The sequence below is a fragment of the Chaetodon auriga genome, chromosome 16 (genome assembly GCF_051107435.1).
Source record: "Chaetodon auriga isolate fChaAug3 chromosome 16, fChaAug3.hap1, whole genome shotgun sequence".
Lineage (NCBI taxonomy): Eukaryota > Metazoa > Chordata > Actinopteri > Chaetodontiformes > Chaetodontidae > Chaetodon > Chaetodon auriga.
Window position 1 is genome coordinate 19,645,887 of NC_135089.1, and position 16,827 is coordinate 19,662,713.

General features: G+C 40.8%; 3 protein-coding genes across 4 annotated transcripts; 2 read left to right on the forward strand and 1 right to left on the reverse strand.

Annotated features, from left to right (window-relative positions):
- The first annotated feature begins 705 nt into the window (after window positions 1–705).
- On the forward strand, window positions 706–5,467 carry LOC143333904 (scavenger receptor cysteine-rich domain-containing protein DMBT1-like). The gene is made up of 8 exons (XM_076752280.1): window positions 706–736; window positions 1,303–1,617; window positions 1,929–2,243; window positions 3,126–3,440; window positions 3,998–4,306; window positions 4,705–4,998; window positions 5,170–5,357; window positions 5,450–5,467. The coding sequence occupies exons 1-8, from the start codon at window positions 706–708 to the stop codon at window positions 5,465–5,467; spliced, it is 1,785 nt and encodes a 594-aa protein (XP_076608395.1).
- Window positions 5,468–6,268: 801 nt separating this feature from the next.
- LOC143334360 (uncharacterized) lies at window positions 6,269–11,122 on the forward strand (the record flags this gene model as incomplete). The annotated part of the gene is made up of 4 exons (XM_076753130.1): window positions 6,269–6,335; window positions 8,856–9,179; window positions 10,142–10,273; window positions 10,445–11,122. Coding segments are annotated over 4 exons (684 nt in total), but the record flags the coding sequence as incomplete, so codon positions are not given.
- Window positions 11,123–11,767: 645 nt separating this feature from the next.
- LOC143334186 (ornithine decarboxylase-like) lies at window positions 11,768–16,568 on the reverse strand. Of its 2 annotated transcripts, none has more exons than XM_076752825.1 (9): window positions 16,490–16,568; window positions 16,010–16,131; window positions 15,699–15,872; window positions 15,412–15,584; window positions 14,961–15,177; window positions 14,046–14,129; window positions 13,211–13,373; window positions 12,735–12,856; window positions 11,768–12,293 (listed from the first exon to the last, which is right to left on the reverse strand). In XM_076752825.1, exons 1-9 carry the CDS (start codon window positions 16,509–16,511, stop codon window positions 12,036–12,038), a joined length of 1,335 nt encoding a protein of 444 aa, XP_076608940.1. In that variant the 5' UTR covers window positions 16,512–16,568; the 3' UTR covers window positions 11,768–12,035. The 2 variants fall into 2 exon arrangements, with proteins under 2 accessions (XP_076608940.1, XP_076608939.1); XM_076752824.1 differs by having other exon boundaries at window positions 16,010–16,134; window positions 16,490–16,558.
- Window positions 16,569–16,827: the final 259 nt, after the last annotated feature.

The following is a 16,827-nucleotide window of genomic DNA, read 5'->3' on the forward strand; positions in this document are numbered from 1 at the left end:
AGGAACAGAAGAATGTTCCTCTCTCGTATTCGCTCCCCTGGACGCAGCCTCTGTCATCATGAGATAGTAGCACAAAGTCTCACACGGATTATAATATGAGGTCAATACGAGGTGATCACACAAAATGGGCATAAAGTATAAGAATTTCCCTAACAGCTTTTTTTTTTTTTTTTGCAAACCAGCATGAAGTCAGTTAAAAGTCAAGCTTAACCCAGCCCTGGTTATGCAAAACAACACCAGCAGAGAGAGATATGGACTTAATGTACTTGCACTTTAGGAGTTCCAGGTGAGGTCATTGCCGTAAGTGTGTGGTCTTGTCAAAGAATGCAAAATATATATATGTGGAAAACAAAAATCGTAGGAAAGTCTTGTTGAAGAAATGTATTTTTCAGAGGTTACATCTCCCCCTGAGTCCAGTCTTTGAAAGTTAGATGGTTTTATAATATTGCAGCAGTACCCAGTCACTAATAGAAATTTTATTTAAATTTTACTAGACAGCTGCAGGAGAGCATCCAGCTGTGGCTCTGTGGTATTAAAATGATGTTACCGTCACAGACACAGAGGATGGGTTGTGAAATGCCATCCTACAAATTCCTCCTGCCACTGCGACCACAAGGAAAGAAACAGCAAACCTCACTGCAGTGCTGCCTCTGCATCTATACCCTCCTGAGCCTGGATGCTCCTGTGCCATCTGCATTGACCAGGATGTTGAATCTTATACCTAGCCTGCTTTCAGGTGAGTAAGATATATTCAGTGTGTCAACATGTTGCAGTCTGTATGCCAGTTTCAGGTGATTTCACACACATTTGATTGTGGTCTACCAGGGCAAACAGCAATGACCGTGTAAGTAGACTATATACCACTATATAATTATATTATGATTACAACATGACTCAAGTCATTTTACAGGAGATGACAATTCTTGGTGTGACAACAAAAACAAAACACTTAAACAATCATGTTGCTATATTACAGTGAATACACACACACACACACACACACTCACACATATATATATATATTATATGTTGTGCACTCCACAAAGTATTCACACAGAAACAAACACACACAAACACACATACGTATATACAGTGTGTACAGTGTGTGTGTGTGTGTGTGTGTGTGTGTGTGTGTGTGTGTGTGTGTGTATAAAGGTGACTTTTCTCTCTCCTATAGTCTCCCTTCTATTGACCTCATCGGCTCCTGCTGCAGGTCAGTCCTCTCTCCAGTGTGATAAATACAATTCCTGTAGTTTTCCATGTCCTGTGTGAAATAATTGTTATTTCTTATTTGCCTGACAGCTGTGCAGATCAGATTGGACGGGCCTGGGTCTACTCTGTGCTCTGGAAGAGTTGAAATCTATTACAACAGTGCCTGGGGAACAGTCTGTGACGACAGCTGGGACTTAAATGATGCCATGGTGGTGTGCAGACAGCTGGGCTGTGGTACAGCACTGAGTGCCCCTCAGTCGGCCTCCTTCGGTCAAGGAACTGGACAAATCTGGCTTGACGATGTGGCCTGTTCAGGACGTGAAAGTTCAATAACACAGTGTCAGCACAGAGAATTTGGGACACACAACTGTGGACACGGTGAAGATGCTGGTGTGGTCTGCTCAGGTGAGAAGACATTTTTAGAACTCATCCTTAAAAGTAGTAATGATGTTAAAATCCACCAGTTTTTCCTGCATGGTACCTGTATCAGTCATTCCTAATCACTCTGGCTCTGTGTGGCTTTCATCTCTGCTGTTCATGCAGTTGTTCCACATGAGTGCATGTGTTTTTGATTGTTAGAGGATTTGTGGCTGGTTAATGACTTGCATTCATGAGACCTACCTGCTGCTGGTCAGTCCATTCTCCTGTGTGATGCATACAATTCCTGTAGTTTTCCATATATGTTTTGTGTAAAATGTGTCTTATGTGCTTCATAGATGGTCAGATCAGATTAGCTGGCTCTGGGTCTACTCGGTGCTCTGGAAGGGTTGAAATCTTTTACAACAACGCCTGGGGAACAGTCTGTGATGACAGCTGGGACTTAAATGATGCCATGGTGGTGTGCAGACAGTTGGGCTGTGGTGGGGTGCAGAGTGCACCTCATTCGGCCCGATTTGGTCAAGGAAGCGGACAAATCTGGCTTGATGATATGGACTGTTCAGTAAATGAAAGGTCTATTGCTGAGTGTCAGCACTCAGAATTTGGGACACACAACTGTGGACACGGTGAGGATGCCAGTGTGGTCTGTTCAGGTGAGAAGATATGTTTATTAAAAGATTTTGCTGATTCACCTAGCTTACCTGGTCAAAGTTGAGGGGCCCCAACCCAAGCTAACCAACTGGGCAAAGTGTCCAACTGTCCCAGAGCCCTAGAAACTCAGGGGCCCAGAAGGCACCAGGTTCAGTGTATGGCTTTCAGTATATGATTATTAAATTAACTCCATTGTTTGGTAAAATGCACGACTAACACACAACATAAAGTAAAATAATGAGGTCTTGTGTTTTAATAAATTAGCCATCACCAATTTAAGAGGCTTACAGCAAAACGGATACAGACTAGTGTTCCAGAGAAGGAGTACTAACTGGAATCTAGGTTTCAAGGTAAAAATATCATGAAGGTGTCATGTGCAGTCTGCTGTTATACTGCACATGATGAGCACTTGAAGGCAACAGAGCACATACATAACATGCAGAAAGTGGGAATAATAGAGCATCAATAGGGGCCCATAGCTCATTTCTGCTTAGGCATAGTTTGTGTGGTTGCTTAGTTGGAATAAGTGGGAGACATCTGCAAATCTCCAGCTATGCTGCTGCTCACAGGGGGGTTAACGTGTCTAAAATGTAACAAACAACCTCATTTTGAAGTGCCATGACAGTTACCAGCAAAAGCTAACAATTGATTCTGAAGCTCAAAGTGAAGTAGTGAAGGGAGAGAAGAACTTGTTGAAAGCAGCAACAAATCTGTATCTAAGCTGCCTATCAAAAGATCTGCCTAACATAGTACAGTCTTTTAAATCTCTATATACAAAAATCCTAATTTCTACAAAAACAGCTGGCAGGATAGTTTCAACCTGTTGGGTTGACATTGCTGTTGTGCTCATTATGTTCTCCGCCACATGCCTGCCTCTCCAACAGGTGTAAAGATCAGATTAGCCGGGTCGGGGTCTACTCGGTGCTCTGGAAGAGTTGAAATCTATTACAATAGTGCCTGGGGAACAGTCTGTGACGACAGCTGGGACTTAAATGATGCTAAGGTGGTGTGCAGATATTTGGGCTGTGGTACAGCACTGAGCGCCCATCAGTCGGCTCACTTTGGTGAAGGAACTGGACAAATCTGGCTTGATGATGTGGCCTGTTCAGGAAGTGAAATGTCTCTAACTGAGTGTCAGCACGCAGGATTTGGGACACACAACTGTGGACACGGTGAAGATGCTGGTGTGGTCTGCTCAGGTGAGAAGACATTTTTAGAACTCATCCTTAAAAGTAGTAATGATGTTAAAATCCACCAGTTTCCTGCATGGTACCTGTATCAGTCATTCCTAATCACTCTGGCTCTGTGTGGCTTTCATCTCTGCTGTTCATGCAGTTGTTCCAATGTATTTATACAGAGCAGCACTATAAACTGATCTGTATTCAGCTATGTCACATGTGCTAAATACATAGAATGTATGTATTAACAATCTATGTCAACTACTGTGCCAAAGCCACCAGAGCAATATTACAGGATTATTTTAATCATAGTGATTAAAGTAATTGAAGAAAGGAAATTGCAGTGAGTAATTACACTGATTGTAATGAGTAATAAGTACAAATAAGTACACTGAGGTAAGTTTGAACATGGGTGCATATGATTTTGACAGTTAGGAGCAGAGGATTTGTGGCTGTTTAATGGCTTGCACGCATACGACCTACCTGCTGCTGGTCAGTCCATTCTCCTGTGCAATACATACGATTCCTGTAGTTTTCCATGAATGTTGTGTATAAAATATCTCTTACATGTCTCATAGATGGTCGGATTAGGTTAGCTGGGTCGACTCGGTGCTCCGGAAGAGTTGAACTCTATCACAACGACGCTTGGGGAACAGTCTGTGATGACGACTGGGAATTGAAGGATGCTATGGTGGTGTGCAAGCAGTTGGGTTGTGGGACAGCACAGAGTGCCCCTCACTCGGCCTCCTTTGGTCCAGGAACCGGAAAAATCTGGCTTGATGATGTGGGCTGTTCAGGAAGTGAAAGGTCTGTCAGTGACTGTCCGCACAGAGAATTTGGAACACACAACTGTGGACATGGTGAGGATGCCAGTGTGGTCTGTTCAGGTGAGAGATGTACCACTGAAATACAATCTAAAATAATAAGACCTTGTGGTCATATTAAAAAAAAAACATCACAAAAGCATCAGACCTACAGCAAATCCAGAGAAGGAGTACTAATCGATTTCTGGGGTTCAGGGTTAAACTATAATAAAGTGGTCATGTACAGTATGCTTTGTACATTGTACAGGATGAGCTCTTGAAGATGATAAGGTATGATCCATGTCCCTCAGGTGAACTTTGGTAATGAGGGATCGTATCAGTGTTCCAGTGATTTCTTTTATTCACTTGTTGAAATTCTATTATGTAGAAGAAGAGGAAGTCAAACCATAGAGATACACCTCAGCACAAAGGCAGCATCTACTGTTCAAATTAGTAAATACTGTTCAAATACTTTTTTTCAGGGAGCTTCCCAAAGCCTCGAATCTCTATGAATCCTGCTGGTGAGGTCACCTGGGGTCAGAATGTTCACATCAGTTGTTCAGTCTCAGCCGAGCTTTTAGACAGAACATTCATCCTTCAACAGACTTCAGGTTCCTTCAGGAAGACCCAAACGTCGAGTACCAACTCTGCTGCCTTCATCATTCCTCAAGTGAACTTTGACAATGACGGATCGTACCAGTGTCAGTATCAGACAAGGATTTCAAATCAAGACTTCAGCTCCCCGTTAAGTGACTCTGTCAGGCTCTCTGTTTCTGGTAGGAAAAAACATATTTGTTGATTTTTTAAATTAATTTGAACTGAATTAAGAAGAAATTACAATAAGTTAAAACATAGAGATACACCTTAGCTCGAAGGCAGCATTTACTGTTCAAATACAATAAATGCTGTTCAAATATTTATTTTCTTTTTTTTTTTTTTTTTTTCAGTGACCCTCCCAAAGCCCAGCATCTCTATGAATCCTGCTGATGAGGTAACCTGGGGTCATGATGCCGGCATCACATGTTCGATTTCAACTCAGCATTTAGGTGGAACATTCATTCTGAAGAAAACCTCAAGCTCATTCACAATGAACCAAACATCAAGTACCAACTCAACTACCTTCAGCATCCCAAAAGTGAACTTTGATAACGAGGGATCATACCAATGTCAGTATCATACAAGGGTTTCAAGTCGAAACTTCACCTCTCCGTCAAGTGACTCTGTCAGACTCTCTGTTACTCGTAAGAAAAAAATACTTTAATTATTTTTTTTTTTGATAACTTGCATTGAATTAAGCAGAAATTACAAGAAGTTAGAGCGACAAACCTCAGCTCAAAGGCGAGATATCTCTTAGTCTAACATGTTGTTGTTTTTCAGTGAGCCTCCCACAGTCTCGCATATCCATGAATCCTGCTGGTGAGGTTATCTGGGGTCAGGCCGTCAGCATCACTTGTCTGATCTCAACTCAGCATTTGGGTGGAACATTCATCCTGCAGAAGAACTCAAGTTCATTCAAAATGACCCAAACATCAAGTACCAATTCTGCCACCTTCAGCATTGTGAAAGTCAGCTTTGATAATGAGGGATCATACCAATGTCAGTATAAGACACAGATTTTAAGTCAAAACATCAGCTTCCCCTTAAGTGACTCTGTCAGGCTCTCTGTTACTGGTAAGGGAACATGTATTTGCCAATGTTGAGTTTTTTGTTACCAGTTATTGAATAAGCAGAAATGCGAAGAAGTTAAATTACAGAGATACACCTCAGCTCAAAGGTGATACTGTTTATCTATCACTTTAACGTTGTGTTATTTTTTCAGTGAGCCTCCCAAAGCCCAGCATTTCTACAAATCCTGCTGGTGATGCTACCTTGGCTCATGATGTTAGCATCACCTGTTCAATCCCAACTGAGCACTTAAATGGAACATTCATTCTGGAGAAAATCTCAAGCTCATTCAGAAAGGCCCAAACATCAAGTACCAACTCAACTACCTTCAGCATCCTCAAAGTCCACTTTGATAACGAGGGATCATACCAATGTCAGTATCATACAACGGTTTCAAGTCGAAACTTCAGCTCTCCTTTCAGTGACTCTGTCAGACTCTCTGTTACTGGTAAGAAAAATACATTTCTCTACTTTGTTTTTGTTTTGTGTGTGTGTGTGTGTGTGTGTGTGTGTGTGTGTGTGTGTGTGTGTGTATGGTTCTTACTTTCCTCAATGGCCCCTTGAAGGAATGATTTGAGAAGTACCTTGGTGTAGGGGGTAAGGCAACTGGCCATCATGGGGACAGCTTTCATCAAGGTCCCTCCAAGTGAAATACAGAAACACAGTGCTATGTAAATGAACCTAGAGACCTTTACTAAGAACCTGGCCACCAAGTGTGGATTAGTACCCCAGAGGCTCCTGGGCACTGACACTCATAGTCTGATCAATAAACCAGGTGCTATCACACAAGACTATGGTAAAATCTGAGTTCACAGAAAAGGCAGCTGGCAGCTGCAATAGCCAACATATAATGAACTTGACGAGCGAAGAGGGTCTTCTTTCTTGCCTTTTTTTTTTTTTTTTTTTTTTTTTTTAACCATCGTTGCTCTCAATTATGAAACACAGTTTCTTGCAGGCAGTGTAAGAAACAGTGGGGAGGGCTGTCTGGAGTCCATTCCTCAGCACAGCTTGCAATAGGTTTTCAGGGGTCGTATCTTGCTCCATGCTGCCAAAAGCCTAAACTGGATCAGCTCATCAGAAAAAGGATTGTCCATGTCAGGGCTTTTGGTTAACGCCATCCATTATCTGATGCTTGGCAATTTTGTCTGTACACTTCTCACTGATACAACCTACAGTCCACTCCAAAAGTCTTGGAACGGCAAGGCCAATTTCTTCGTGTTTGTTGTTCACTAAAGACATCTGGGTTTAAGATCGAGACATGAATATGAGACAAGAGTTCAGAATTTCAGCTTTTATTTGCTGGTATTTACATGTAGATGTATTAAACAACTTAGGATACATCACCATTTGTATTAGACCACAGGGGAGCAAAAGCAAAGGAACAAAAAAATCTTACAGTAAATAACATTAATATTTGGTAGCATAACCCTTGCTTGCAATAACTGCCTCAAGCCTGCGACCCATCGACATCACCAAACAGATGTATTTTTCACTTGTGATGCTATTCCAGGCTTTTACCGCAGCTTCTTTCAGTTCTTGTTTGTTTCGGGTGGTTTCTCCCTTCAGTCTCCTCTTTAGGAGGTGAAATGCATGTTCAATTGGGTTAAGGTCAGGTGATTGACTTGGCCAGTCTAAAAACTTTCCACTTTTTGCCCTTAATGAAGTCCTTTGTTTTGTTTGCAGTGTGCTTTGGGTCATTGTCCTGCTGCATGATAAACCTCCTCCTGATTAGGTTGGGTTGCTATGCCTAATGCTTGTCCAATGGCTCTTATCGATTTTCTTTCTTAGTTTCAAAATGGTTTCCTTTTCTCCCATAGACAGCTCCGTGGTCTTCATGTTGGTTTACCCTCTTTAACAAGGAATAAACTCTTTATAGTTTTAAACCAAGGCTAAAAACTGAGACTAGTCATGCAGAGCTGTTTAATGTTTGATGAATCAACCTAAAAGGCAACACCTGGGCAATAAGAAACACCTGTCAGTCACATGTTCCAATTGTTTTGCTCACTTGAAAAATGGGTGGGTTCAAACAAAGGGCGGTATGCCCTGAGTTGTTTAACGCATCTAGATGTAAATTCCAGGAAAAAAAAAGATGAAATTCTGAACTCTTGTCTCATACTCATCTTTTGATCTTAAACCCAAATGTCTTTAGTGAACAACAAAAACAAAGAAATTGGCCTTGCCATTCCAATACTTTTGGAGGGGACTGTAACTGATAGTGTGTCAACCTTGACTTAACCTTGACTTGGCTTCAGAAAAACTGATCTTGAATCTGTGCAGTGTATACATGCTGTCTGCTTGCTGCTTGCTCACTGATCACCACTTGCCCAGCCATCTCAACAATAAACCAATCAACCATGAGACTTAACATTCTTGGAAACATTTTAATTTCTTTCTTTTTTTTTTTTCATTTTGATTGGATTATTATGCATACTTTTTTTGTTCTTTCATCGCAGAGGACCTTTTCATGCTTAGGAGTCCCTGGGCACAAGCCAAGATACACCATATGATAGATCCTGGCCACAATAATTCCATGCCAGCTCCCTGCACCTTCTTCAAGGTCTGATTAAGGGTATCCAGGGCAGCACAGTTTGTCATTGAAGCCCCATGAAATGAAAAGGCTGACCTGATAGGCGATGTCTTTATTGAGACTAAGCACAGGTACCTTTTGAGGGTCCAGAAATACAGCACAGCTTAGATGGCAACCATTGCTCTGCATCTACCTTGTAGCATGGACCATCACTCTGAGCTCAAAGTGGCCAGCTTGCTGCACTCTGTGATGAAATTTCTAATTGAATTTTGTAGTGTATGAGACCCTTGGTGCAGAAGAGGCCTGTCTCACAGATAAGAGTGGAGACACTGCAGCGCCAATCTCACTTAGAACGTTTCGATTCAAAATGTCTGGAGGGAGTTTAGCCTTGTAATGTTCATCTAGTCTACATTGTCTTAATGTTGTCTCTTTTTTACCTAGTGCCAGTGCAGCAGCCCAGCATCTCCCTGACATCTCCTAATGGAGGGTTGGTTTGGGGTCCTGAAGGTGCAGAGGTCACCAGGTGTTACAGCTTTGTCATCACCTGCTCCATTAACTCCACCTATTCTGAAGGCCATTTCTTGCTCTACTTCTCTGGCTCCAACATGACTTACACCAAGCCAGCAGTTAACCTCTCAGCCTCCTTTAACTTCCCTGTGGCTGAGTATGAACACCAGGGAAACTATGGCTGTGTGTATGAAGTCACAGTCTCCACAAGGAAATTCACTTCTGCCATGACGGAATTGATGAGTGCCACCATTAAATGTAAGACGGCAGAATTTTTTCTTTTTTCAAATATCTTAATACCTATATCAGAAGTACCTGGATGATACATTGCCTCTTGCATGTCATTTTCCTTTCCAGGCATTTTATGATGTTTTGATGGAAGCAATAAAGTTGCAAACTATCTAGAATAAGTGCTAACCATATAATATAATATCATATGTAAAGAATATCTTGACATTATTTCGATAAATATCAACACAGCCTCATCATTAATTTCTCATATTCAAGTCTGTCAGCCACCCACCTGCAGACTGACTTCTTTTATTGCAATCTCCTTCCTTGGTGTGAATGGGAAGGGATTGTGAGTGTAAAATAGAAATCGAAAAATTTTGAAGGCAAGCTGTTCGATACAACATTTGAATATTCACTTCAAATGTTGTCCAGTGTCTTTTATATTGTCACTTCTAATTAATACTTTGTTCTCCCCATCTATTGACTGTATAATTATATTCTATGTTCGGTTAAATAATTAATATAATATTTAAGTAGTCTCCCCTTGTCAAGGGCAGCTAACACATTTGGTGCATCGCATTCAGTCAGGCAAAAGTTTGAAGGCAACAAAGAAGACATTTTTAAAGCTCTTCAGAACCCTGAAGCTAAGGTTTTTGGAATTGGATGACAGCAGTATCATGAAAGTTTTCATGGTGAACCAGTTCATTGTCCTGGAAAAGACCTACCAGGAATCTCAACAGCAACATAGTGTTGCGTTTAAAAGGGAAATCCCCAAGTATATCCTCATATTTATGTCCAAGATCAAAATGAAATCATATTAAATACAGGCAATAAATAGTTAGAGTATGAAAGGTACGCACAAGTCAGGGCATGCAGGTGATAAGTATTCTGTTTTGAGAGCACAAAATGTTAGTCAGAAACTGCCTTAAAAAACTGATTTTAAATCAGACATGTCAGCAATAAAATTATCTAATGTTTTTCTCTCTTAGTGCCTTTGTCGAAGGTGGTCTCATCAGTCTTTGCACCCTTGCTGCTGCTCGTCACAGTCTCGGTGATGGTCTTTCTGAGCTACAGGAAAAGACAACGAGACAAGCAGCCTGAAGCCCTGGCCCAAACTCAATGTCTGCTCACCAGGACACACGTTACATGAAATAAGAAACTACCGCTAATTGTTTTCCTCATTTTAAGACACACTTTGAACTAAATGTTTATGTTTCAATGCATACAAAATTCTGTGACAGTCGCAGACATCACAGCCTTGATACATTTTTGTTGTGATGCTTGTGTTGCAGTGGCTCTTCGGAATGAGTACGCAGTCACTGAGGGTGAGGAGGAGGAGGAACAGTGCAATGTAAGAAGACCGGAAGGAGAAAGTGTGATGAAAGAGATGTGTGATAAGAAGAACCATGATCATGACAAGAGTGAAGAAGATAATGATTATGAGGAACAGTAGAGTGATGGAGGTGACGGGGAAAATGAAGATGATAATTTTTATGTAAGGGCCAAGAATATTTACTGTAGAGGACAACAGAGAGAAAGAGGATGCAGGTTTTGAATATACTTATATGAATGTCGCCAATCCCTTTGATGAAGACAATCATATTCATGGAGAACAAGAGGGTGTTTATCAAAGCCATGCAAAAATCATTTCAAAATGATTTCCATGGGGCTCTGGCACTGGAATACTGCATAAATCTGTTAATGTAAAGCACACTTAATCAATCTGTGCACTCCCAAAATGTTAACGTAAGGAACCAAAGAGACTCATCTGAATACAAAGCACAAGGCAGACGTGAAGGTTAGAGAATCAAAATGTTCAGAACTTTTCCTGTGGATGACACGTTTTGTTGTTGCCATTAAAAAGTATCTGTTGGAGGGTTTAGATTCTGAGAAGCAATGACAATTGATATTTCCAGCTGACTTTGTAGTGCCTAACACCATGCTCCAATTTTTTTTGCACCTATGTTTGTCTAACAAAGCAACAGCTACACAGGAAACAGTAAAAAAAGATGATAGATCAACATCTTGGAATAAAGATGTAACCTTGAAGAAGATAAGAAAAGATAGAGTTTTGTCTTCTTTCACAGTAGGATAGGTGTTGGTGTTGTCAGTATGTGAGCCTGTATGTTCTGATGACAGTCTGTCATTGTTATCCAGACAGAGGTTAAACTGGGGTCCAGTGTGACCTACACATGAGAAGTACATGTGTGTATGGAGGTGCAGGACCAGTACCAGGTAATGATAGTTGCAAAGGACAACCATAGTACAGATGGCAAAAAAGGCCATGTGGAAGTGGAGGCTGGGGTGTAGTGGTGAACCACAGAAGTGTCTTTTTACAGCAATTTATTAGAGTGTAGTTAGATCATAAACTGCATTTTGTTGTTCCAGTACTTGCACTTTGTGCAGTGACAGTTACGTTTAATGTAATCCAATAGCTTCCTTGGTGGAGGTAAAGGTAGTACACACACACTCACACACTCACTGACAAATCTACATAAAGGAACACAAGTGCATTTCATTATTTTCACAATCACAGGTAATTGTACTTTTTTACAATTCATCATGTTCCAAACAAACCTGGTAACTTTACGTTGATTTTACCAGTCACCCTAAAATGACAGTACCATTTGGTAACATGAAAATATTGGAAGCAACAATTCAGCAGCACCCTGACACTGACTACCCAAATCTACGTTCATGCTGTATACCCCGTAACTAAGAATGACTTCAGACAAGCGCAGTTTTCATTTAAGAGAAAAAATTTTTGATGGTGGATTGAAATTAATTTACGACAAGATATGTCGATACAAGAAACTGACCAACCAGTGACAGATGTTAAATGCCTATGTTTGTGCTTCTTGTCAATATTGTGTTAGCAGATCATTAATAGATAATGTTGTAGATGTTAGAAAGGTTCAAGGCATGCCACATCTCAGCTGTCACCACAGGGTAAATGTGTGCTTTTTCAAAGCCATTGAACTCAGAGGATACGCTAACAGAGTAAGCACCCATGTTGTCGATGAGAAGCCAGTCCCCCACGTACAACTCAGGAATCCAGTAGTTTTCTGTTACTTTGTCAAAGCTGTCGCAGGTTGGACCCCAGATGATAGAACGGTATCTCTGCTCGCTGCTCTCAACGGCCTGGATAGAGCACAAACACTGAAATATAAAATCCACACCACACTGGTGCTCATATTCTCCTACAATATATGTTTAAATCTCTTTTTACAATTTCATCAGGCCAAATGGTAAGTTACAGTCTCCAATATGCCATTCCACATTTCATTCAAAGCAAACAATTCCAGATTACTGAACATGACAATGATATCGAGTTAGGTCATTGCGTTTGTTTTAGAGCCAAGTATCTCAATCAATAAGCTTGTGGAAATCGCAGTCTGACTTCTTTGCTTTCGGTCACAAACCTGCCATTTATCCATAGCTTATCTATGGATTATGTGTAATAACCACAATCTTTGTCTAATTTTAGCTATTCAGTAGTCACTATGCACAGATATAGTTGTAAGCAAGAATTTGAAATCGCTGAATTTGGCATTCTTATTGGACGAGAGGGTTGATATTTACCCTGTGGAGGTATGGTTCAATCTCAATGTGGGTAGTGTCATTGATAAGGCAATTCAGGGAGCCATACACTCCATCATTAATGTAGTACATCATCTTTCTGTTGTGGCTGGTTTCCTCATCATCTGGAAAAAATTATGGCCAATAATGAAAGTGAGTAAAATAGCAACTAAAAAAATATACATTTTTTTAAAAAGATGTTGAAAATAATAGGAAAATTACAATGAAAATAATCTATGGTCCCCACATGCAACTAGGTATCTGGCACTCAGTCAAAGTCACCAATCTCAACCCTGCAATTCAGTTGCTAGTTGCTTCAGTGCTAGTTGTCACCTACAACCTCTTGTATTTAAATTCAAGCAAAATTTAGATATAACCACATATTGTAAACTTGTGGCATCTAGTTTGTGTATGATACTGAATATTGTGTACGATACAGGCACCATTCATGTTCTTCAGTAGACATATCTATACATTACTGCTGTGTTCATCCATATCGTCTGTGACAACCCGCTTGGCAATGACGTTTGCTGCCAGTGTGAGGACTGATTCCACATAGTATCGACCTGGTTCTGCAATAATCTGCACCCCGCTGTCAGGTGGGAAGAATTCATCCAGTGCTCCATTAATGACTTCTGAAAACTAGGAGGGCAAAACACAATGAGGTAAAAGCATATTTTGTGTTTCTATGACGTATGATCCATGGAATTAGAACATCTGGACGAAGGCCAAATAACAAATTCTGATGTCTCCAACACTGCATAAAATGTTTTCATGCTTAGTAGAGATAGAGAAACTTTGACAATAGATAAATCATACAACCATGACGGTGAATTGAACGTAGATACATTTTCAAAAATGTCTTCATATATTTACACCTGGCAATGGTTGTATTGTACACCCAGATGGATCTGTCTATCTAAAGGTTCTTTAGTAGTTTGAATAGTCCTTGAGCAGGAGCGGGGCGTGGGGACAGGCAAGGCAGGCAGTTGCTTGGAGCCCCCGGTCACTAGGGGGGCCCCGGCCACTTGTTTACAACAACGATTATTGATAGGCCTGGGCTTTTAGGGACCTCTGTTGGTGCATTTATGTGTGCAAAAACCAAATTTCTGCAGCATGCACAGGTGGGGTGGGGGCCCCAGGGATTTCTTTCTTGGAGCCCCAAGAGACCTGAGTAATGCCACTGTCCTTGAGGAAGTCCGGACACGTCTACAAAAATTTGTAGTAGTTATTTGTATAATATACATACATACAATATACATGGAGAATATAACAATGAATAAGCACTAACACTGTTCATTTTCTTTATTTTACCTCTTCAAATTTCACTTGAAAGTCCTCTCTCCCAGGGAACCCTCCACCAATATCCAAGAGACTCATCTGGACACCGTATAAATTCTGAAAAAAATATCAGTACCACTTACAAATAAGACATCATAACGGGTTCATAAGTTGGGACTTGGGTGGGGCCATGTATTGAGGTGTTAGTGATGAGCTCACCATGGGACCCAGATATTTGAATCATACTGGTATTATCTAAAAGCAGACAGGGCTTATATTCAATCTGTGGAGTTATAAAATCAAATTGACGGTAAGCAGATTTAGGACTACAGCACTACCTGAAGAAAATGCCCCAGAACCAAGGCAGCCATGGGAGTGAAGGAAGGTCATGAAACTGACAAAAAGACAATCAAAGTTGTGGCCAATATCAACCTAAGTATTTATAGGCAGCAGGGAGACTGAGGGTTGGCTTTGCCAAATTACAGTATATCCTATATATTATTGGGTGGCCAATACTCATATGTGGTGGATGCCTAATAAACTGACCCAATACAATAAGTATCTAAAAGCATCTGTTTTAAATGAGACAATTCATGTAGCGCCTCCCTTAGATCATATTAAGCAGCAATGGGAAGAGGAACTGGACTCACAAATATCATAAAGGCACTGGCACTTAGCAACTACTGTGGTTCATTCCTCACCAATAGGCATCTGACCATGAGCAAATTGCCAAAACTCACACAAACACATTTACACCCAAAGCAGCTCCACTGGAGCAGTGGTGGCAAATCATACTCTGTTGCTTTTCTCACATAAATTCATGTTCAGAGCTCCAGTATTTACATCACAACTGCAAATAATCACAACAAGCTTGATCAATGACTATGCCTCTAAACATGTAAATTTACTGTATTTTGTAATTGTTCTATTGATATGACAATGACTTACCGCGATGTCAAAGACACGTCGGGCATCTGCTATGGCATCCTTGAATGTCAAACTTCCAGTGCACCTGCTGCCTACATGAAAGCTGACCCCAATGACCTCTAAGCCCAGCTCTCCAGCACGTTCCAGCAGCTTACCGACTTCCACCAGTTCGGCTCCAAACTTTGAACTGAGTCTCAACAGGGATTTTGAATCATCCACTGCGATGCGGAGAACCAGTCTGGAACACGATTCAAAAGACTTGCATGACTCAATACACAGAGAAGAATTTACACTCCCCTGCAATCGGCTGGCGACCGGTTCAGGGTGTACCCCGCCTCTCGTCCGCTGACAGCTGGGATAGGCTCCAGCCCCCCCCCAACCCCGGAAGGGATAGTCGGTATAGAAGATGAATGATTGAATGAATGAATTTACACTCAACATAGAACAAAGATGCAAGCAGTTGTTCACTTACTTGGCTTTGGTGTGAAAAAGAGAAATCTTTTGGAGTTCATCTTCATTATCAAAAGTCATTATATCTACTCCATGAGCACAGGCATATCTGATGTGTGACGGTGGTTTGGTTGGATGTGCGTAAATGATTTTATCAGGTGTCACTCCGAGAGACAGGGCCAGCTGAATTTCACACTGTGTTGAAAATGATTCAAATGAGACTGAGACAGAAAAGTGCAAAGGAAACATTTCTCCATAATAAATACTGTGGAAAAAAAAAAGAAAAAACAAAGAAAAGAGACACAGTACCTTGCTAGCACAGTCAAAACCTGTGTCCAGAGCACTCAGCATCCTCAAAACTGCTGGTGTGTTGTTGCACTTCACTGCAAAGAAGGGCTTGACTCGAGGTAAATTGGTCAGCCACCTCATGTGCCTCTTAAACATACCGTCTAGATCTACCACATAGAATGGCTCTTCACTCTCCTGAATGAATAAAGCAAAGATAACATTTTATTTTGAAAAGGCACATCTCAAGAAACTCAGCTATCTTGCAATAATTTCCCACAAGTATAGATCCATAGCTATGAAAACGTCAGTGCCATGATGTCTCTGACACTCACCTGTGAACCTAGTTCTTTTATTTTATCATCAATGAAATCATTGACGGTCCTTCCGTTGTCCAAAATATCAATGTCACATTTCTCAGGGGACAAAGCATGCATGACTGATCCATTTGTAGAAACTGCTGTTGCATGAGACAACAAACAGTAAAAGACATCAGCATAAACTTATTGTAATAATAACTGTCAGCCTATGCGTCTAATAATAATAAACTTTATTTGTATAGCACCTTTCATGCTCAAAGTGCTTTGCACTTGCAAAGACAACATGAAAATGCATAAACAACAAATATTACAAGTATACAGATCTGATCTCAAGATCAGATTTGTCTGTCTCTGTTTATAGCTATTTGTCTAAATTATGCCACTGTGGTCAGGGGCAAAAGAAAAGCACATGTAGTGATAGCATTCATAGGCACATTTACCTCGCATGTTACATCACATTAAACACCACCAGGAGAAGTTTTTTACTTGTCTTACCACAGCCTGTATGCTTCTCCATGTTCGGTATCCCTGAAAATGTCAAATATTTTCAAATGAGTGGAAGCATTATAGCAGCCTTCCTATGAAACAGAACTGGAAATAAGATAGATAGTAAGTACAAAGTGAACTAGGAGCGCACCAGTTCACTTTCCCCACCTACTGTATTAAAACAAACAACACCTAATTTCTTGCCTGATCATACACTGCTCAACAGTACATATTCTGTCATTGTGCATGCATGTGTGTGTGTGTGTGTGTGTGTGTGTGTGTGTGTGTGTGTGTTTGATAATATTATTAAATAGCACTTCTGCAGTATAGCAGTATTGTTTTCTGTC